This window comes from Epinephelus lanceolatus, chromosome 17, assembly GCF_041903045.1.
Source record: "Epinephelus lanceolatus isolate andai-2023 chromosome 17, ASM4190304v1, whole genome shotgun sequence".
In the NCBI taxonomy this organism is placed as follows: domain Eukaryota; kingdom Metazoa; phylum Chordata; class Actinopteri; order Perciformes; family Serranidae; genus Epinephelus; species Epinephelus lanceolatus.
In genome coordinates, this window is record NC_135750.1 from 10,400,363 (window position 1) to 10,422,566 (window position 22,204).

The window sequence follows — 22,204 nt, forward strand, 5'->3', positions numbered from 1 at the left end:
GCGGGTTAGCTTGTGCGGTGCAGAGTAGCGCTCAGCTGACTGGAGTTAGCTTCCTGCTGCTTTTGTTGTTGTTTTCAGGCTTAGTCTGTGATGCAGTAGACAGTTTGACGTGGACTGAAACATGGAGCGGTACGGGTCGGACACGGAGGGGGACGATACACCGCTGCTTCACCGAGGACACGACGACAAAGCCCAGAAAGGTGAAACAAATAATCTATCCGGCTAACTAAGCTAGCGGTGGCTAACAAAAACGCTGCCTGTAAGCGAGGTTCATTTCGGGTAACATATGTCTCCTAGTCGCGCGGTGTTTTCTGTGTTTGGTCGGGATAAAAACTGGAAAGCAAAATTAACTTTTTAGCTTCCTTTATTTAACTAGTTTGCCTTTTTGCACTTTGTTTACTCAGCCAAGAGACATTAGTTAAACACCATACAACACGACTGAAGCGTATAAAACCTTTCTCAGAGACAATATACATCACTCTGACCAAATGTAAACATAAAATTAAACATTAAGTCAGCTAGTAGCTTCTCTCACATTGCTGATATTAGCTCAGGTGCGTTACTGTGAAGTGTGCAGGTGTTTCTGTGCATCAGCTGACATCATAAATCTGTTAGCATCTACCACAACTATCAGCTAACTAATTTGCAGTAAGGTTTTGTTGCAGGGTGCACGCTTCTGCTATCCTGTGTTAATCTGAATATAAAGGCTGTTAATAGCTTCACACCCATCCTGTGCCTTTGTCTTCATGCTGACATCTTAATAAACCTGAGTCACGAGTTCAGAGACATCTGCCATGAGCTCATATCATAAGACAGAGCTGCTGTGTACCTGCGCTATGAGTCATGTCATGTTTTCATACCTGAAATCGTGCTAGCTTAAAGTGATGATAAGTCTGGATATGAAAGTTGGAGCTCTGAGAAACTGTGTATGATTGTGTAACTTACTCTGCACTGAGGATACAGCAGGGCAATTTTGTCTTGTTTAAAGACATTATGTTTTCTGTGTAAACATGGCAACCCTGCCAAGTAAAGATACTCAAGCTTGATGTGCCATTGTCTTTTATTGAGAGAGTTGGGTGCTTTCCAGTTTTCCACATGAAATGTAGTAGCAATGATTAACATGACAGTCATAACTCCAGGTTATTGCACCTTATGCAAACTCTAGACACTTATCATATGTCAAGGTTTAGTTATGAAACTAAATAGGACAAGACGAGGGCTGCAATTTAGGATTATTTTCATTGTTGATTCATCTGTCAGTTATTTTCTTGATTAAACTATCAGTTGTTTGGTCTATAAAATGTCAGACAATGGTGGAAAATGTTTATCAGTGTTTCCCTAAAGCCCAAGAAGACATCCTCAAATGTCTTGTGCTGTCCACAACCCAAAGATTTTCAGTTTACTGTCATAGAGGAGTAAAGAAACAGAAAATATTCATCATTAAGGAGCTGGAATCAGAGAATTTTGACTTTCTTATCCCAAAAATTACTCAAACTGATGAATCATTTTGAGCCCATTTAAGTTAAGAGTTGACAATTAATCGATTATTAGGCACGATGGCGCAGTGGTTAGCATTGTTGCCTCACAGCAAAAGGGTTCCTGGATCAAACCCGGGGTGAAGGAGCCCTTCTGTGTGCAGTTTGCATGTTTTACCTGTGTCAGCATGGGTACTCCAGCTTCCTCCCACAGTCCAAAGACATGCAGGTTAACTGGTGACTCTAAATTGTCCGTAGGTGTGAATGTGAGTGTGAATGGTTGTGTATCAGCCCTGTGATAGTCTGGTGACCTGTCCAGGGTGTACCTCACCTCTCACTTCACCTCTCGATAGGCTCCAGGCTTCTAGTGACCCCCGACAGGATAAGCGGTTACTGAAAATGAATGAATGAATGAATGAATGTCACAGAGGAGTAAAAAACCCCAGAAAATATTCACCATTAAGGAGCCGGAATCAGAGAATTTTAACTTTCTTTTCCTAAAAAATTACTCACACCGATGAATCACTTACTAAGTTAGCTGGCAATTAATTTAAAAGTTGACAACTAATCGCTTAATGAATGGATTTGTAGCTGCAGCCCAACAGAAATTAAACTCATTCAGTGAGTGAACAAGTAAAAGCAGAAAAAAGGCACTGCACTCACGCGGAGCTGCTGAACAACAAGGTCCCATTAACATTGCATCTGTCTCCCTGTCACCCTGTAGCCCCAGCTTGCTGTTCATCACGCTATGGCCTGGCACTGCTCTCCTCTTTTGGCTTCTTCGTGGTCTACTCCTTGCGGGTGAACCTCAGTGTGGCCATGGTGGACATGGTCAACAACACCCACCAATCCAGCGCCAACCACAGCTCAGTGTGTCCTGGTCATACCGACCCTGCACGGCCCAAACACAACCGTACGGTGAGTGAGAACGTGACTGCAGCTGATTAAGGTGAAAGATAAAAAACTGGTTGAACTGTTCCATGCATGCTGAGGTGGTTCAATACCGTATAAGCACATTTCCTCAATGGGTTTAGTTCCTCTTCACAAGTAGCATCACAGCTGGTTAGCTACATTTCCTGCCTAGAAAGACTTAAAATAATTTAACCTGCTCGAACTATAAGCAGTGAGTATACGTGCCAGTTACCACAGCTGAAAATTCACTCAGTCAGTTAATCATTTTCACAAATATTTAGGCTTTCAGTGTGTAATTTTACTCACTGTATTCAAATGATTTGATGCCTTAAGAGCCCAGGTGATCACACCTGTTTCAGACAGACAGACTCTTGTTGACCAGCTTGAAAAGGCCTTTGGAAAACACTGGTTACTATTGCAGCCATGTTTTTCCATATTTGTCTTCAGAAACATGTCAGGATTATGTGAATCAGGAGGCCAGAGCAGACATCTGATATTCAGACATTTGTCTTCGATGTAGAAAGTCTTGTACCCTTTGTCAATCTTAACCCCATTGATAAAGCAAGAAATTCCACTAATTAACCCTGATAAGGCACACCTGTGAAGTGGAAACCATTTCAGGTGACTACCTCTTGAAGCTCATGGAGATAATGCCAAGAGTGTGCAAAGCAGTAATCAGAGCATAGGGTGGCTATTTTGAAGAAACTAGAATATAAAACATGTTTTCAGTTATTTTACCTTTTTTTGTTAAGTACATAACTCCACATGTGTTCATTCATAGTTTTGATGCCTTCAGTGAGAATCTACAATGTAAATAGTCATGAAAATAAAGAAAACGCATTGAATGAGAAGGTGTGTCCAAACTTTTGGCCTGTACTGTATGTAAAGAGAAAGCATCAAACACATGCACATGTACACGTAAGCATAGGTACAGCCAAACAACAAGGAACACTGCATTCGGTCTTTATTCAGTAAAGCCCATTTTCCACTGCACAACAAAATCCGCTAACACTCGCTAACACCTGGCTTTTCAGTGAAATGAATGGAAAAGGTTACAGTCGTCATTCACACCCAGGTCAAATGACTCTGCAGAGATCTGATAAGCTTTGATGGAAACACAACACCCCGATGAACATGCTAATATTAGCCCCTTATCTGTCGAGGTGCAATGACGCACCACCACAAAACGCCCAAGCAGCACTCACATCGTTCAAAATTATTCTGCACTGAATTTAAGAAAGACAGAATAAGTAAGAGATATGAAAAAAGAAGTGAACACCGTAATGTTTTAACTGTCCTCTATATTGTTTTCTACTGTTCGCTAACCTGTTTTCCAGCCTGTCAGTGACATCAAATATGAGACACTAAAAAAGAAACCTCACATAGAGAGCCATACTCGTCTGCTGCTGGTCTACTGGCAATGGGAAAAGAGTCTATAGCCTATTTCTAGAGGGTTTAATTGTGTTAAAAAAAACCTGCCAACACGCACTAATTTTGGTGGAAAAGGAGTTTAATGCTTTATAATTGATCGAGCTAAGTCCCTTACATAACTCTCAACCCCTCCCCTCACAGGCCAGTGTGTACAACTGGGACTCTGAGACACAGGGCTGGATCCTGGGCTCCTTCTTCTACGGCTACATCCTGACGCAGGTCCCTGGGGGCTACCTGGCCGGCCGCTATGGACCCAAGTGGCTGATGGGCCTCGGGATCCTGGGAACTGTCATTTTTACGCTGCTCACCCCTGCAGCTGCTGACCTGGGTGCAAGCTACCTTATCGCCGTCAGGGTGCTGGAAGGGATCGGAGAGGTAGGTTGTTTAAAGGCCCGGACACAACAAACCGACTTCAGAGAACTAGCAGCGATGAAGGCCCCCCCGCTGCGTAACCTGCCCATGTCTCGGGCAGAGATGTTGCACATGAACACACAGCAAAGACTACAGCCGACAGTCAACTAACTTAAGTGTCGATACTAAGATCGTAATGGAGTTGTAGTACGAGACAGCCAGACAAATTAATGCAGAGATGGTTTGCATGGATAGATAAGTGAATGATTGTTTATTCTTGAGTTTCATTTGTACTGTGTTTGTCTTCAGGGAGTGACATTCCCTGCTATGTACACTATGTGGGCAGCCTGGGCCCCACCATTGGAGAGGAGCCGACTGCTCACTATTTCCTACATTGGTAAGATACAAAGACACAAGGGGCACAACGTCAGCACAGAGACAAAGTTTTTATTCGCACAAAACTGTGTATAACCAGAATATTTCTTTGATTAAATCGTTTAAGTTTGTCACTGCTATTTGCAACCAGATCGCCAGAAAAAATGTCCACATTGTAAGTTTCTGCAAACCACCGATATGTTACATTGACATGATATTGTAGGAGGTAGGGTGAAACACTTCGTTTTAACAACATTGTGGTTAAGGTGTGATAGTTTCTTTTTCTTTTTTTTACCTCTGCTTCTCACGGTTTGCGCTGTTGGCTTTCTTTTTCTTCTACCAAAATGCACTGCCTTCTACATCGAAATAAACCGAACTATCTGTGGAAGCGGACCATGGTTCTTTTATAGCGGACCAAATGGCGCCAGTGTGAATGTGTCCTAAAACACATCCAGATTTATTGTTTGTCAGTCTCGATCAGTGGTCTGCAGCTTGGCAGATGTCTCACCCAGGTGACACGGCATTCACCATCTGCTCCACCTCTTGATGACGAAGTCAGCTCGTATATTCACTTAGAAATGTTGATATACATATGAAACGTGCAAATGTAAAATATTCGTGGTTTGAAGAAACATTGAATGCCAGCTTTTTCTCTTAGCGACCAGGCTGATATTTGAACAATTACTCTGTTAGTTACTGAAAATTATGCAACGACAATTTTGATAATAGTTTGATTAAAGTGATTTATCAAACAAAAATGCCAAATATTTGCTGGTTGCAGCTTTTGAACCGCCACACAAAGCAATTAGAAGATATTTTTCACAGTGTTCTGACACTTTATTTACTGAACAATTAATCAATCATTTAAAAAAAAACAGATGAACCAACAGTGACAGTATTCACTAATTGCGTTCCTTATTTTAGGCACTGTGTGAAACTTTCTCTGATGTGTCAGTTTCAGATTAACCATGTGTACCTAAAGAGATTCAGCCTCCTCTTGCACAGTGTCTTCTGTCGCATGATTGTTAATGTTGACTCTGTCTGTATATTCATCATTCAGTATGTACACTGTGTTCATTTAAACAGCTGTGTGATACAGTTATTTGTCTTTTCTCGTCCCCTCCAGGAGCCCAGCTGGGGACAGTAATCTCTCTGCCTCTGTCTGGTGAAATCTGCTTCTACCTGGATTGGACCTACGTCTTCTACGTGTTTGGTAATACACCTGGGGTGTCAGTAGCAGAGGGAAGGGGCGGAGTTAGATGTTCTGCAACAGCTACTCTGTGGGGGTAGTGTTAACTTTCTCTCAGCCGAATTATAACCTGATTATATCTCATTTTATTTTGATATTTCGGTTTTATTTGAGTCATTTAACACATTTCACCTGTTCACTCAGCACAGTAGCCTGTAAGTATTATGTTGTATGCACAGTTTTCATAGTATAACCATTTTTGCATAGATTTCAGAACAATAATGATAATAGATAAGAATACATTGGATTTATATAGCGCTTTTCAGGATACTCAAAGGTGCTTTTCAGAGAGCAACAACATAAAAAAAAAAAAAAAATCCGTAGGGAGGTAAATAGCTCAGGAAGGGCAGGCGAAGTACACTGAATTTAGAAGTCGTAGGTAGTTTTGAAAAGGTGTGTTTGGGGGTTTTCTTGAAGATGGAGAGTTAGGAGGAGTCTCTGATGTCTATAGGGAGTGAGTCCCAGAGAACATATCCCTCCTCACACAGGACTAGTGTTACCTGGGGACCTCTAGCAAATTTTAATAATTGTAGAAGTCGTCTTTTATTTGTATTCCATGCAAATCTGTTACATCTGTAAATTGTCATGTTAAAATTCCAGTACACATCACCCACCATATTTGCCAGACACAAATCATGTGGTTGTAATGGTCCCGTGTGAATCTGCCGGGTCGTGTTTTGTTTTTTGTCATCGCTGCACCTTATTTCTGCCTCTGTCCTGGTCGAGAACTATAGAGGATGTGTTGGAAATTATAAATGAAAGTTGTGACAGCATTTTGGGTGCAGTTTCAGGAGCCTCACAGAAAGAGCAAGCTCAGATCTATCAGACGAGGGAGGGATGGTGAGATTAATGAAATTATGATGATGATGATGATAATGATGATGTTACACAGAGCCATGACATCATATCCAGGGGATAATGTCAAGGGGAGAGAATCACCAGAGGCTCCAAGATATGACATTGTTGTGATACTTTAGTCACAATGCAATATTATTGCGATTTCAAATGATATGCTGAGTATTGCGATAACATATATTGCTATTTATGACCTGTTTTTAACAACAAATAATGTCCCCGAAGGAAAACTTTATCAACATCTGTTTTATCTAATCAGAGAGTTTTCAGTCTGCTTCGTCTCGCTTCAGTCTTTTTTTTTTGTGCTGTGAAATGTATGGAGAGGACTAACAAAGAAACTGATTATGTTACTTTAGTAGGCTACTTGAAGTTTAAATTGTATTTGTAATATTAATAATTTATATAATAAATAATCAGTCACTGTGTGACGATACGATATTGCCGCACAAAAATATCGCAACACTATGCTGTATCAATTTTTCCCATCACCGCTAAAATGCACCACATAAACCACAGACATGGAGGATAATGTCTAAATCACATGAGGTCCACTGGTGACACTAGTCCTGTGCAAATATGCCTTATGAGGGTGAGGGACGTTTACTTATGATTGACCTGGTGGAAAGTTCTTACTTGATTTCAGGTTGTGAAAGTGCTGTCCTGAATAAGTTATGGAAACTTCACATCACAGCAACATTTGGAACCCTGTGATTTAAAAAAAATACTTCATTGAATTTACACTGCAGATAATAATAATAATAATAATAATAATAATAATAACTTTAAATTTGTATAGCACAGTTCATACAGGAAGTGCTTTACATCATAACATGAGAAGACGCAGATGAAACACAATAAGATAAAGTAAACTAGAGCACTCGGAGAGCGCAGACCTCCACCAAGCAGCTCGGATTTCCCGCCATTTTATTATTTTATCCACTTCGCTTCAACCGATCACCACCAAAATTTTATCATCTGTTCCTTGTCCCATTATCAACCCTTCTTGAAAATTTCATCAAAATCCATTCAGAAGTTTTCACAGACAAACAGACTAACGCTGGCGAAAACATAACCTCCATGGCGGAGGTAATAAGTTACAAATACACACTCACAAAGTACGAATTAGAGTTTGAAAAGACAGGTCTTAAGATTTCATTTGAAGCTGTCAGCTGAATCATGTCATCTGATCAGGTAAGTGCACATGATGCAAGAAGTCGCTGATGATCATGCTGATAGAAGCACATTTCTCTGACCTCAGGCAGCGCCTCCATTGATTAGTCACAGATATTTGTTTTCCTTGAAACACTTAGACACCACAGTGCTGCTTTTAAGCGTCAGACAAGCTGTTTCCAGTGTCTGTTCCTTTGTTCCTCTTTGGTTCGTGGAAATGATGATTCAGCAAGTTGAAGAAGAAAACGTATCACAGATGGAACCGCTGCAGTAGTGCCACGTTATTGACTTGCTCTCCTACAATCACTGGACATATGTTAAATGTTAGTGACAACCACACCTGTTATTCTCAGTGGATAACAGTAAAGTAGAGGCAATAAAACAGACAACAAAACACAGCTCTTTCCACTAACATCATCATGATCCATGCAGCTGCTGACCAGTGCCCTTTTTATTGTGGTGAAGGATTTATGCTGGATAAATGTTGATCTACAGTATAATGAGTGCTTGTTTGTGTGGCCAGGTGCTGTCGGCCTGGTGTGGTTCGTCCTGTGGGCCTTCCTCGTCTTTGACAGTCCAAACACTCACCCACGGATATCAGAGCGGGAGAGACTCTACATCACCAACTCACTGAAGAACGAGGTAACGACAGAAACCAGCCAGACTTCACTGTATGTCCTAAATGACAAAATAAAAATAGGGTTTATAGGTTTGGGGAAAGATTATGAGTATTGTGGGTTAACTATTCCTTTTAAGTACAGTGTGAATCAGTTGGTTTCAAATAAGGAAAACCGAAAACCCTCATCTCTCCAGTCTGCAGGATTCAAACTGACATGTACTCATGCTTTAAAACATGGACAAAATAAATAAGCATTCATCAGCAAATGTGCAAACTATTTGGGACATTTACTGGTGCTTATCAACTCCGTCTGCAGATCTCAGTAGATTCAAACATTAAAGAAGTTGTATGCGACACTCAGAGCGAATCTATGATTCAGAATCTGCGGTAGGATTGTCAGCACATGGCTCTCAACATGGAGGTGGCTGAGCCGGAGGCTAGCAGCTCATGATGTTAACTGATTAAAATACTGCTAACAACAGCAGTAATGCTGACAGAGCTAAATGTGTTAACCAGATGATTGAGCTACACTTCTGCAATGACTCAGCTGTGGAGATTAGCATCAGTTACTCACCTTATACATGTATAACTCGTGTGTGTAAGGGTAGATCTATACTTGTCTGCTACCTTGAACATTCTTAAACAGAAAGTCATCAGAAACTCCAAAAAGATGCTTTAGTGCACTAACTTTACGGCAACACAAGGCAAGTTAATTTATATAGCACAATTCAGTGACAAGGCACTTCAAAGTGCTCTACATAAAACATCAAGACAAAGTTCAAACAAAACACAATAAAAAAGAGCATTTAAATACAGTTTAAAACAGTCATTAAAGAGCCAAGAAAACAGGAAATAGATTGTTTGGACCCACATTTTGTTAGTGTGTAATAAATAATTTACACTCCAAGCATGGACAGAAAAGCAAAAGAAAAAACTGGGTTGTGATTATTATCTTTTTCCCGCTGTTCAAAAACAATGGTTCAGTAGATATGATCCCAAATTTCCATTTTGACTAGTGCACTGTTCTTCTCTACATCAAGACAGTAGTTAAGAGGGTAGCTGCAGAGCGCTTGCAGGCATTTCCGGTCCAGTGCAGTCATCAGATACTACAGTTACATAATCTCAGTGTATTGCAGCATCAAATTCTCTTATCTGTCTTCTCAGCTGTTTGGCCGCAACGCTCGCCATGACTGTGCATTTGAAAGTGACACTCACACAGTCATGACTGTGGACACCTATATGACACTGAAGACAGTGTGAAGAAGAGCTGTGGGAGTCTTTACAACTTCTTTTTTTGTCAGCTGTAGAGTTTTAAATAAGACAAGAGCACAACATCATTTTCATGTTTTCATTTTTGTGTCCAGCAGAGGGAGGAAAAGCTAACACAAGAAATAAAACCTCCACTGTAGGCAGTAGAGGAGAGGTGGAGGATGACCTGGCAGGAGACATAAAGAATAAAACACCTTCATGGCATGTAAGGGAATTAAGTTCAAACTATACAATAAAATCTCTATTTTCTTTTTCCTGTGTGTCGCAGCTGTCCACCTCAGCAGGCAACATCCCCTGGAGAGCCATAGTGACCTCCAGACCGCTGTTGGCCATCGTGGTGGCTCACTTCTCCTACAACTGGACCTTCTACACCCTCCTCACCCTGCTGCCAACCTACATGAATGACATACTGGGATTCAGCATACAGCAGGTGAGGTCAACATCGCGCACAGGCATTATTCATGCTCAGAGGTGCTGGCACACACTGATAGGAAGAATCAAATAAGGGGACACAAACACACGGTGCTCATGGTCATGCATCTTTAAAACTTTTTTTATTGGACATTCTTATTGAGAAAATATTAACAGATGTGGTGCACCTTTAAGTCCTGAAGCCAGATGCAAAAAAACCTTAATGTAGATTCCCAGCTAAAACTCTATGTACGCACAAAGGCGGAAATATACATAGGCACTCTTTCTTTCCAGATTTATGAAGCCATTTATACACCTGATTCTGTTTTATAAATCTTAATCATTGTGGTGCTGGGTACATGTTCAAGAGCCTCCTTTCCACACCCACAGTTTGCCATAAATTCATGTAGATGCCCTAAAAAAGTCGTTTGCATATTGATACTTGTGCCTGTTCACCACTCATTAGACCTGTCAATGAGAAATACAGTAAATAAAGTGCAGTTTCTTCCACTGTGTTGCATCAGCAAGGTTCTCCAATGGTCCCAGAGCAGCTGTCATTACACACAGCCGTGGATATTTTTATAGCGTCCTTAACACTAATTCATTACATTTCTGCAAAACCATGATTATTGTAAAATATCAGTCATCATCATCAGTACTCAACACTCAACTCAAGTATTAAACGTCAGAAGGATGATCAATAATTTGTTCATAAGGCTCATGTTGAAACTAACTGCACAAACTGCTTCAAAATTCAGGAGCAACTGAAACAATCATTCACAGGAGATATGGCTCAAATGTAGGCCTAAATAAAAATTGATAAAATTATTAACTCAGAAATAATTTAAAACTAGATTAAATATGTGCCTTTAGGGGCGCATAGTAGCTCGGTGGGTAGAGCGGGCATCCCATGTACAAAGGCAATGTCCGTACTGCAGCGGCAGATGGTTTGATTCCAGCCTGTGACCCTTTGCTGCATCATCCCCTCTCTCTCCCCCTTCACTCTTAAGTACTGTCCTGTGAGGGCGCCCACCAGCTTTACAAAGGCTGTATCCTTGCAGCAGCAGCTGCGAGTTTGATTCTAACCCACAGCCCTCTGCTGCATGTCTTCCTCATTCTCTCTCCCCATTTCACACGATATCTGTCCTGTCAAATAAAGGCAAAAAACCCCCAAAATATATTTTAAAAAAGTACTGTCCTGTAAAAAAAAAAAAAAAGGCAAATAAAACCCCCAAAAAATATCTTGGAGAAAAAGAGTACCGTCCTATCAAATAAAGACAAAAAAGCCCCAAATATAACTTTAAATGTAAAAAAAAAAAAAAAAAATCTTTAAAAATGTGCCTTTGATTGATATTTTACAGAATGCTGTGTAGCCCGTAAAAATAATAACCTGATCAGTGAGATTGACAAACAACCTGAAAACAATATTATCTGCCACCATCTCAGCTAAAACTATGTGCATGCTGCTCTAAACAGTGCGTGAGGTACTGGCATTTTCACCGCACATCTGTTTATGTGTGGGAAAAGGCATCACATGGTTTTTGTGTGTACAACTGGCCCCAGAATTTAAAAAAACATTTGTCACTAAGTGTTTATTAGTAATAATATATATATCTGAAGTAGAAATGGACAAGTGAGATAAATGAGGAAACAAAACTGGAATTTACATTGATATGTCTTCATAAAAGTATTCACATCCTGCGTTGCTGTCTCTTTCTGTCCACAACAGAACGGCATGCTGTCAGCTCTTCCCTACATAGGCTGCGCTGTGATGGCTGTGCTGAGTGGCCAGCTGGCTGATTACCTGCGGGAAACGCTCCTCTACCCCACCGTCACTGTCAGGAAGTCCTTTTCCATTGTTGGTAAAGAATACAGCAAAATAATGGAGTCATGATTATTTTGTTGTGTCAAACTGACTACTACTACTCTTGACTTCCAAGTACAGCACGTCTGCTTCTTCTGAGGACTGTAGTTGTGTTGTTGCTGCAGGTATGATCGGGCCGGCAGTGTTCCTGGTGGCAGCAGGATACACAGGCTGTAACTACACGCTGGCTGTGACATTCCTCACCATCTCCTCCGCTCTGGGCGGAGTGTCGGCGTCTGGCTTCAACATCAACCACCTTGACATCGCTCCTTCGTAAGTTCGTCACCAAAATAACCTCGTACTTTAAACGTGATAGCGTGCTGCTGCTCGTGATGCAGGAAAACAAAATGTGAAGTTTAAAATTTGTAGGAAAGAGAGTGTATAGACACCCGTCTTCACGTGAATATACTCAGATCAGAGCTGACCTGTAATCTCCTCCAGGTTTTAATAGATTATTCAAGTGTGAGCTGTGGTAGAGCTGTACTCAACACTGCAGTGAGTTTAGCAGGTTAATACCCACTCTGAACTTTTAATAATCAGTGTACTTATGTGTGCAGGTATGCTGGTATCCTCCTGGGAATCACCAACACCTTCGCCACCATCCCTGGCATGGTGGGACCAGTCATCGCAAGCGCACTCACCCAACATGTAAGAACCTCACCTACAGTCACACTTTAGTACGCAGTCTGCACAGCGGGATTATTATTTTATTCAGAGGGTTAAGACTCATTTTAACACTTTTAAACACTTCTTATGAACCACAGCAATGCAGGGCAGCAGATAGATTGTTTTAGTGTGTAGTATTTCTGCTGCTTGTATATGGACAGAGGTCACTCCAGGTGTCCTGACCTCCTGTGTCCCTCACTGAGCAGATGGTATCCTCACTTGGCTTGATGCTCCATTTCCCATCTAGTTGGTTTAGTCAGTACAGGATTAGCATGCTTACATTTGGCCACCAGGGGGCGACCAGTCTGTTATGAAAGGCAGCAGTCATACCCAGAGTGTGTTTATCTGGCCTGATCATAGCCAGTACATGATCATTGTTACTTGTTTCAGTATTCATTGCTCTGTAGAGAGGATTGCCGCACTGCAGTGTTAATGTGGAGACATGACTCCGTGTGTTGGCTGCTGTCTGATAGAGCAGATTATAGATTTTGTCCTCCACCGCCTAAATCTCTTTTTACCATGTTTGAAACACCGTCAACATGCGGTACAGTTTGTGGTGTAAACATTTCCAGGCTCTGGCTTTAATCACTATGAGTAATTGTTGTTATTCTTTTAAGCTCTTTGTTCTTACACTTGCATTTCCCCATTTTTCCATAGCTGGCAAGGTCCTAGTTAAACGATGCAGATTTACTGTGTAATCTAAGTGTGTGTGGGGGCAACAATAGGGGCACTGCGCACATACAGGTGTTGAAGTCTGGTACCCCGTCAAATAGTGTCTCCCTCCTGTTAAAATTATGTTTCCCAGTCTGAATTTAAGACAGTTTAATACTTCATGAAACCTTTTATTAGGAAATGTGTGTTTAAGACATTAAAGGGATAGTGCACCCAAAAATGAAAATTCAGCCATTATCTACTCACCCATATGCCGATGGAGGCTCAGGTGAAGTTTTAGAGTCCTCACATCCCTTGCAGAGATCGGCGGGGGGAGCGGCTAGCACACCTAATGGCAGACGGCGCCCCAGACTAACGTCCAAGAACACAAAATTGAAACCACAAAATATCTCCAACATGCTCATCCGTAGTGATCCAAGTGTCCTGAAGCCGCGACATAAAAAAAAAAACAACGCAAAACATCATATGAACTCTGTTTTTAGCCTCACTGTAGCCTGTAGCTCTGACTGCTTCTCTGTGCTCCACGTTCACGTGTGCGCGCTCAGGGTGATCGGTGATCTCTGAAGAGCAGCAGTCTCGTCAGTACTGATGTCCAGATTCTCAAGTGCAGGCATCGCCAATCCCCAGTCTGAGCAGCAAAGACTTTCCTCATCCGTTGGCATTGCTTTGCATTTGAAACAACTACACCACCAGGTTTCCAGTGCTCGACTCCGGTATTCTGCGGCTGGCTGAGGGTTAGGCTCATGAGCTGCGGCGGCTGCTTCGTCCAGTAGCCTGAGTTCCGTCCGTATACTCGGGCTCAAACAAATACGGCTCAACAAAGAAATGCTGTTCCTCCTCAATTTCAAAGTCTTCAGACATGTTGGGCTGTCCTTTGCTAAAAGACCGTAGTGCAAATTATCTTTTAGCTCTGTGGTTACTGTTGTCTCTCCCTGCGGTGCACGTGTCACGTGATGTAAACACAGGTAAACAAAGGTCATGCTTTTGCTGGTCTTGCGCACGTGAGTGCGGAGCACAGAGAAGCAGTCAGAGCTACAGGCTACAGTGAGGCCAAAAACAGAGTTCATATGACGTTTTCCGAAACAACTTTTTATGTTGGGGCTTCAGCACACTTGGATGAGCAGTATGGAGATATTTTGTGGCTTCAATTTTGTGTTCTTGGACGTTTGTCTGGGGCGCCGTCTCCCATTAGGTGTGCTAGCCGCTGCCCCCACTGATCTCTGCAAGGGATGTGAGGACTCTAAAACTTCACCAGAGCATTCCTCAGCATGAGGGTGAGTAGATAATGGCTGAATTTTCATTTTTGGGTGCACTATCCCTTTAAGACTTTTTAAGGACCTGTGGCTACTCTGTCCTAACATGACCTATAACATGACCTTCAACCTGGACCCTATTTTTCCATGGTTTGTGTCCAAGTGACTAATAGAAGCAGCGTTTTAAACTGGTCCAGTATTGAGCGAGACAGCTGCAGCCAACAGCGGCAAAACAGGCTGCAATGTAAAGTTAATGGGCAATTGAGCACCGTCATTTTGCATCCACTAAAAGTGTTTGTTTTTGTCACAACCGGCTCAGATTATTATTCTTAGAGTCTAAAGCTATAATGGTAAGGTTCCCGAGAGATAGACACTTTTGATTAAGAGTAAGATCCTTTTAGATAAACCCGAAACAGCCCCAAAGACGTCATCGCCAAATCCCCCAGAATACATTTAAACAAACTGTAATGCGTCAAACAGACTTCACTCAAAGTCGACAAACAAAATAAACGTCAGGAAAACTGTCTTGGTTCATCATTCCAACTCTGGTATACCTGATATAAATCATTACGTTACTCATTTAGATGTGAAAATATGCTGACTCTGTACACGCTGAAATTATTTAAGGGAGTCTTGTGGAACTGGCGGTAGCAATTTCGGGGGTGCTTCTAGTTAAGGAAAAATGCCTATCTTTGTAGGTAGACACAAGAGATATCACTTCTGACCAGAGTGTTTTAACAGATGGACAGTGTTATCAGACACTTCAAATAATAACCTGGGCCTGTCAGTGGCAAAAACAAGCACTGTCAGTGGTCGTAAATTAGAGGTGTACAACTGTCCCGTCTTGTTACATTGCAGCCTATTTTGCCGCTGCTAGCTGCAGCAGTCTCACTCAATAATGGACCAATATCAAAAATTCTCCATTGGTCACTTAGACAGAAATCATGGGAAAATAGGGTCAGGGTTGAAAAATCCCAAAGTTACCCTTTAAGATGCATTGTTATCATTTTGGTGGGAAAGACATAAAGAGGAACGTTTTGTAATATATTTTTAAAACAAACCAAAAAAAAAAAAAAAAAAAATCAGCTTTTCTTTTGACAAACGAGGAAGCGACAAACTGTAAAGTGTTGACCTGCACGGCTATATGATGTGCACCAGTTATTTTATTGAACTGAACCAGACAGTTTGCTAAATCATCACTGACACACATGTCTTTATTTTAATTTGAATACTCATTATTAACTGTTGTGTTTGTCCTTTAGAAAACCATAGAAGAATGGCAGATGGTTTTCTACATTGCTGCTGCCATCAACCTGTTTGGAGCTGTGTTCTACACTGTGTTCGGCCGAGGAACGGTGCAGACCTGGGCCGTCCACACGTCCTACTCTCATGGAGACTGAGGCTGAAGACAAGTGCCGGACGTGTCTGTTTGATGATTTAAATTTTTCCAATGGACAGGTCTCAATCATGGGCTTAATTTAATGGGTAATCAGTGACAGATACCTTTCCAGCTGCGCTGATAATTCTCAAAGCGTGACTAGCTAACAGTGAGTAACAGCCATAATACCCTCGCAGACGTTCTGTACTGTGACTGCAGGTACTACAGAGTCAGGTAAACCTTCAGTCACAGCAACAGAAGACTGAGATTTTATTGAAGTGAATATTTCTAGGAGGCAAAAATAATCATTTAGCAGAGCAAACAACCACAGTATGCATCTCCAGGAAGTGTCAGAGGAGGCTGTCTTTATAAAGGCAAGCACTCCTGACACTAGCTGAAAAAAAGGAATGAAGCCAGTTAATAAGGAAGCTACAGGTGTTGACATTATGAACACCACAGGAAATAAGCTACAAGACAAAATATCCCAATGTAGCTCCTCAGGTTTGCCAGTTAGTTAACTTGATAAGCTCAATTTTTATTTCTGCCTCCAGAGCACTTTAAAAATGTTTTTACCCTGCGACGCCACAGTACACCTTCTTGAGTTTTAATGCCATGGTTAAAGTCTGTCCTCTTTAGAAGGATGTTTCCTTAACTGGTGTGTGTAAAGTTTGGGTTAACACAACATGTGAAACTTAAACTAAGTGCCAAATAGTTTAAAGTGTTTAAAGGAACGCCTCACCCCCAAATCACCTTTTGTTTATGAGTTACTCTGCCAGAGTCCTGTTGAATGTGTGAAAAGGACTTTGTTTTTCCCACATGCCTTCACTGAACGGAGGATCCAATAACAGACAAAATTCTTGATGAGTTGAAGTCATAGAATTTCGTCAGTATCCTTTAAAGTACCAATGGTGCGTTCATTTTGTACTCGTAGGTCGGAAATTCCCAGTTCCCAGTCGGAAGTTTAAACTCGAACGCACCCTGAGGTCGGATTTCCAACTCGGAAACTCAACCGCATCAACCCCGACTTACGAATTCATGATGGCTGCCGGTCACATACGTAGTGAGTAAACACTCTGCTAAAGTACTGTTTATAGCAATTCTGTCTTATTTGTTTTACATTAGGTCAGCCATACCCATAGTACTGTTCAATTTATATCCGTGGGCATGTTGCTATGCTGTCTGTACGTGCAAAATGCCACATAGAGAATTGTTATCAACTGATATTGCTAACAGTGGCTACGGCTAGCCCAATGGTAGAACGGTAACGTCCATGTTTTTTTCTAATCCAATCCAGCTTTATTTGTAAAGCACTTTAAAACAACCACAGAGTACCAAAGTGCTATTAGTTAGTTATTGGTTGACAACGACTTGTCCACCGTTGTCAGCTAGAATGCAAAAACTGTTGTCAACTCGGAGTTGACATCATTCTCATTTCCGACTACCCAACGCTTTTGATCACCTGTCAGTACTTTCAAATACTGAATTACGCATCAGGGAGAGAATGTCAGGTTCAAACAGAAGACGGAAGTGCCTCGAGCCAGGAGTGGGACACTGAGCTCCTCAGCTTCCCAAAGAGCCAAAACTATTGCTGTAGCGGTGATCTGCAGTGATAGTTTCAGTGTTTCTTTTTCTTTTCATTTCAAGACACAAGACTTGACTTGTGCTCAGAGGAGAGCAAGACTGTGTCGACCTTGCAGCTTGCTCAAAAAATACGTTCTTGTTATTAAACAGAGAGTAAAGTACAGAGGAGAGACACTGTCTGGTGTCCAGGTACCAGCACCAGTATCGGTTCACATATGAATGGTACCCAATCCTAGTAACCATGTTTAACAATAGCAAAACTTACCATTTACAACATTCACACAACTCATGCAGTCAAATCCAAGTTTCATTTATCCAGTCGTTTGCTCAGTACTCCTCAAACATACAGCCCTTTCCCAAATAGAAACTGAACTAACAGTGAAACTTTATCTCTGCTCTCTTCAAAGCCAGACTCCATTGAGAAAAACGGTCATTTTACCTCACTGAACACAGGAGTTGCTGGTCTGTCGCTGCTGCGATAAGTTAGTTTTTTTTGCGTCATTGTGTGACTTTGGTGTTTTAAAGTGTTAGTTCAGATTCACCAAAGTCTCACAATAACACAGACTAACTAACTGATAGAGGCAAAGAAAGACCAGCAGCTCCTGTGTTCAGCAGGCTTAAATGACTGTTTTTGTCAATGGAGTCTGGCTTTGAAGAGAGTGTAGATAAAGTTTCACTTTCAGTTCAGTTCCCTGTCAGAAAGGGCTGTCGGGGCAGCACTGAGCATCTGACTGGATAAATGAGACTTGGATTATACTGCATGAGTTGTGTGAAAGATTGTAAACGGATGCTTTGATCTAATTTTGCTGTTGTCAACAAGACTGTTCTCCATTTTTGGATCCTTTGTTCACTGGAGGCATGCAAGGACCAAGTTTCTTCACAAATTCAACATAGCACAGGGTGAGTACTTGATACACAAATTGTGATTTGGGAGGTGAAGTATTTCTTTACATGGTTTTCCCCCCTCCTAACAAAAAAAATCATGTCAACCCAAATTAGACACACACATATAAGAACGTCTTTCTTACCATTGAGACTACACAGTACGCACAAACACTTGTTTGGGGAAAATGCCTTATAGTGAAGCCTCCTTAGATTGATTTTAAAGCTCTTTGTCTTTCACAGGATTGCAAATGGACTTTTTTTTGTATGTACTTGTCATATAGTGCCGTTATTATGTGCACAATAATGTGTCTTTTTCGGTTGTATCCACCAGGCACCTCTTTGAGTTTAGGTAGCAGCACTTAACTAATGCATGTGTGAAGCACGGGTCATGATATTTTCAATCTGTAACACTAAGACGACGTTAAGCTCTCTGCACCTTTCTGATGAAGGGAAAGGAAACTTTACAGAGGTTCCTGGTGGACACACAGCCTTGTTTTACTCACAGGATTTGCACTTTCTGTGTCAATTCTCAGGTATCGTATGTCTTATAAGGATTGAAAAGGACGTTTGATTACTTTTTACAGGTTGTTTGATCTACCGCATTGAGGTATGTTCTTGATTAAGTGTCAACTGGATGAGATCCCATTTTAAAATGATTTCAGGTAGCGCAGTTAATTCAGAATATGGCTCATGGTAATTCTTTACCTATTTTCAACTTATAAAGTTTACACTCTACCAGGTCACACGTACATAAAACTGTATGTATCTTGTCCATTTACACATAACAACCACAAGGGGATAAATCAAAATCAAGCCACAAGGAAAAATGTTGTTTTTGTTATGTGTTAACAAGTAGCATCATCATCCCAGTTTAAGACGCACTGCCTTATTACATTAGCTTCAATGGGGTCAGACAATTCAGGACTGTAGACTCTTTGTTCCCAGAAGGGATTCCTGTCGTTACTGTTTTTTTAATTCTTTCATTTTTTTAATGTTAGTGTCTACACACAGAGAGTAAAGGGATTTGTGAATGTGTATATACACACACTATACTGGGAGGGTAATCATTGTAAACTTTCAGTCTGGAAACATTCCAGAAATATGTCTTTAATCACTGTCATGTATTGTAAATACTGCATCATATACAGCTATTAGCAAATCTGATACTGTGTCGGGTTATTATTTCATTATGTAGCCACTGTCTACTGACTAAAGGAATAATGTGCTTTTCATTAAATCTCTTCAGTCTTACTATTATACCCCAAAATCAAAAATACTTATCATTCCTCTTACCTGTAGAGCTATTTATCAATCTAGATTGTGTTGGAGATATCGGCCTTAGAGTTGACTGCCTCCTCTCCAATATAACAGAACTAGATGTCACTCAGCTTGTGGTGCTCAAAGTGCCAAAAAATGGCTTCTGAAAAAATCAACAGCAATGTCTCTTTACAGAAATCATGACCCAGTTACTGAAGATAATCCACAGACCTTGTTGTGAGCAGTTTCATGAAGGTACTATTTTCTTTCTACCGTATTACCAAGCAAAAGGAAGACTGCATCTACTCATGGACGAGAGATTTGCACTCGTTACAGCACAGGACTGAGCCAGCAGTAGATGATTTGACATGTAAATCAAATCCTTATGTTTTTAGTTTTCATGCTGCCTTTAGTAAGCTGTTTTTTTATGTCTGTCTACAGCTGTATGATTATTTTGTTTATTTGCGACTTACACGTTCAAAATAAACTGCTACTAACTACCTAAGATGTAAACTTTAAACTCGGCTGAGCTGTAACATTAGCTAGCTCAGTGGTGCTACTTCAGCTAGCAGTAGATGCACGCCTCCTTCTGCGCAGGGATACGGTTGGCAGGTGTAGTTCAGTAGGAAGAAAATAGTTCCTAAAAGAAACTGCTCACAACAAGGTCTGTGGATTATCTTGAGTGGCCAAGTCATGATTTCTGGAAAGAGACATTGCTGTTGGGTTTTTCCTTTTCTTGGCACTTTGAGCACCACAAGCTGAGTGCCATCTAGTTCCATTATGTTCAAGAGAAGGCAGACATCTCTACTGCTGATATCTCCAACACTCAGCAGCTCACACCAAAACAATCTAGATCAGGGGTCTGCAACCTTTACTATCAAAAGAGCCATAAAGAAATTTCGTGTGGCACCACAAAACATATTTGAGCCTTATAATGACGGTAACACAGCCTATATTGGGGCCGATGCCGATGCCCCTGAAATACCTGCTTTTGATGGCTTAAATATAGTTCAAACACTCGTTACAAAGATATAAATTGAAGGAAGAACATTTTACTATTTTCAAACACTTTTATTATCAGAAATTTTGTGGAACAAGCAGCATATGAACAATTTGAACACAATAATGGATTGGAACAATTATTCTCTAATGACTATAATCGGCCGATTTTATAAAGTCTAAATCAGCCTGTACCTATCGTCTTAATTAGCAGTCATTAATATGTTTTACCACAAGGTGGCGACTGTGCAAGGCATTATTTATGATTATTTGGTACGGTGACTTTGCAGAGCTGGCAGTGAAAGCAAACAAATCTGTCCACCCACTCCTAAATTCTATTTTTTTTATTCCAAGTCTATCACATTTTAGGATCTGGCATCCATAGCTAGCCTAGCTCGGGAGACTCAAGACTAGCCACTATTATCAAGGTTCGGCAGAATTTGGAGGAAGAGGTGCCAGGCAGTAGATGTATTGCATGCATTTTAGTTGTTGAAATGTGAAAACTTTTTTTTTATTCGGTATATAGGCTTCACTTTTTTACAGTTGAAGAATGTAAGAATTTCTTTACACCTACAACACTGTTGAATGAAACTTAAAACTGTCATTTCCATATAATTTTTTTGTTAAAGACACAAGGAGCAACTGGAGAGGGGCTAAAGAGCGACATGTGGCTCCAGAGCCACAGGTTGCCTAACCCTGATCTAGACTGATAAATAGCACTTCAGGTAAGAGGAAAGATATGCATTTTTGAATTTGGGGGGGGGGGGGGTTAACTTTCCCTTTAAATATACAATCTCCAAATCACACACATAAGCCTGTGCAACTCCTTACTTGTGGAATAATCCCACTTAAATGTCCTTGAGAAGTAGTGTCCCCTAATAAAGAGACTTCATAAACTCCTCTGTTGGTTAGCAGTGACACTACTCTCTGGGATGTTTTACAAAACGTCACAAAACTCACACTACACTATAATAAAGTAACTGAACATGCTGCACACTAACAAATAGGTTCAGGGCTGAGGAAAGGTCAGTGAGGCACACAACAGAGATAAGAGCATAAATAATAAGAAACAAATTGTGATAACTGCAATAGCTGTTCAGTCTCACAGAGGATGACCTTTTGGTAATAAACCAAAACCCAACAGCACAGTAATGCAGCTCTGTACTGAGTCATATCTACAAAATATTCCCATGTGGGCCACTACTGGGCAAACATGATCTCACAATCTATTTTAGAAAGTCTTGATAACATTTGGACACATGTTGCTAAAAAGCTAAGGCCCCTTGAGAACATGAAAACATAATGTCATAACCACTGCAATGTTTACCTGGAGACTGTTCTCTCTCTGCCTCTGCCTCGCCTTGTGTGTCTCCTGCCTCTGGTGATAATTAGCAGCCAGACCTGCAGACAGACGCACTGGAGAGAAGTCAGGGGAATCGGGGATCATTTTAATCCAACTAGGGAGCGTCTGGAAAGGTGAGCTCACCTGCTGCGCGTGACAAACGCTGCTGCTCGCTCCATTTGTTCTCCAC

General features: G+C 41.1%; 1 protein-coding gene across 1 annotated transcript; it reads left to right on the forward strand.

The window, feature by feature from the left end:
• Positions 1 to 17,874, forward strand: slc17a5 (solute carrier family 17 member 5). Its single transcript, XM_033613905.2, has 11 exons — positions 1 to 200; positions 2,200 to 2,393; positions 3,960 to 4,193; positions 4,479 to 4,566; positions 5,671 to 5,757; positions 8,342 to 8,460; positions 9,975 to 10,136; positions 11,847 to 11,979; positions 12,107 to 12,254; positions 12,539 to 12,629; positions 15,835 to 17,874. The coding sequence occupies exons 1-11, from the start codon at positions 122 to 124 to the stop codon at positions 15,970 to 15,972; spliced, it is 1,473 nt and encodes a 490-aa protein (XP_033469796.1). The 5' UTR covers positions 1 to 121; the 3' UTR covers positions 15,973 to 17,874.
• The last annotated feature ends 4,330 nt before the right edge of the window (positions 17,875 to 22,204 follow it).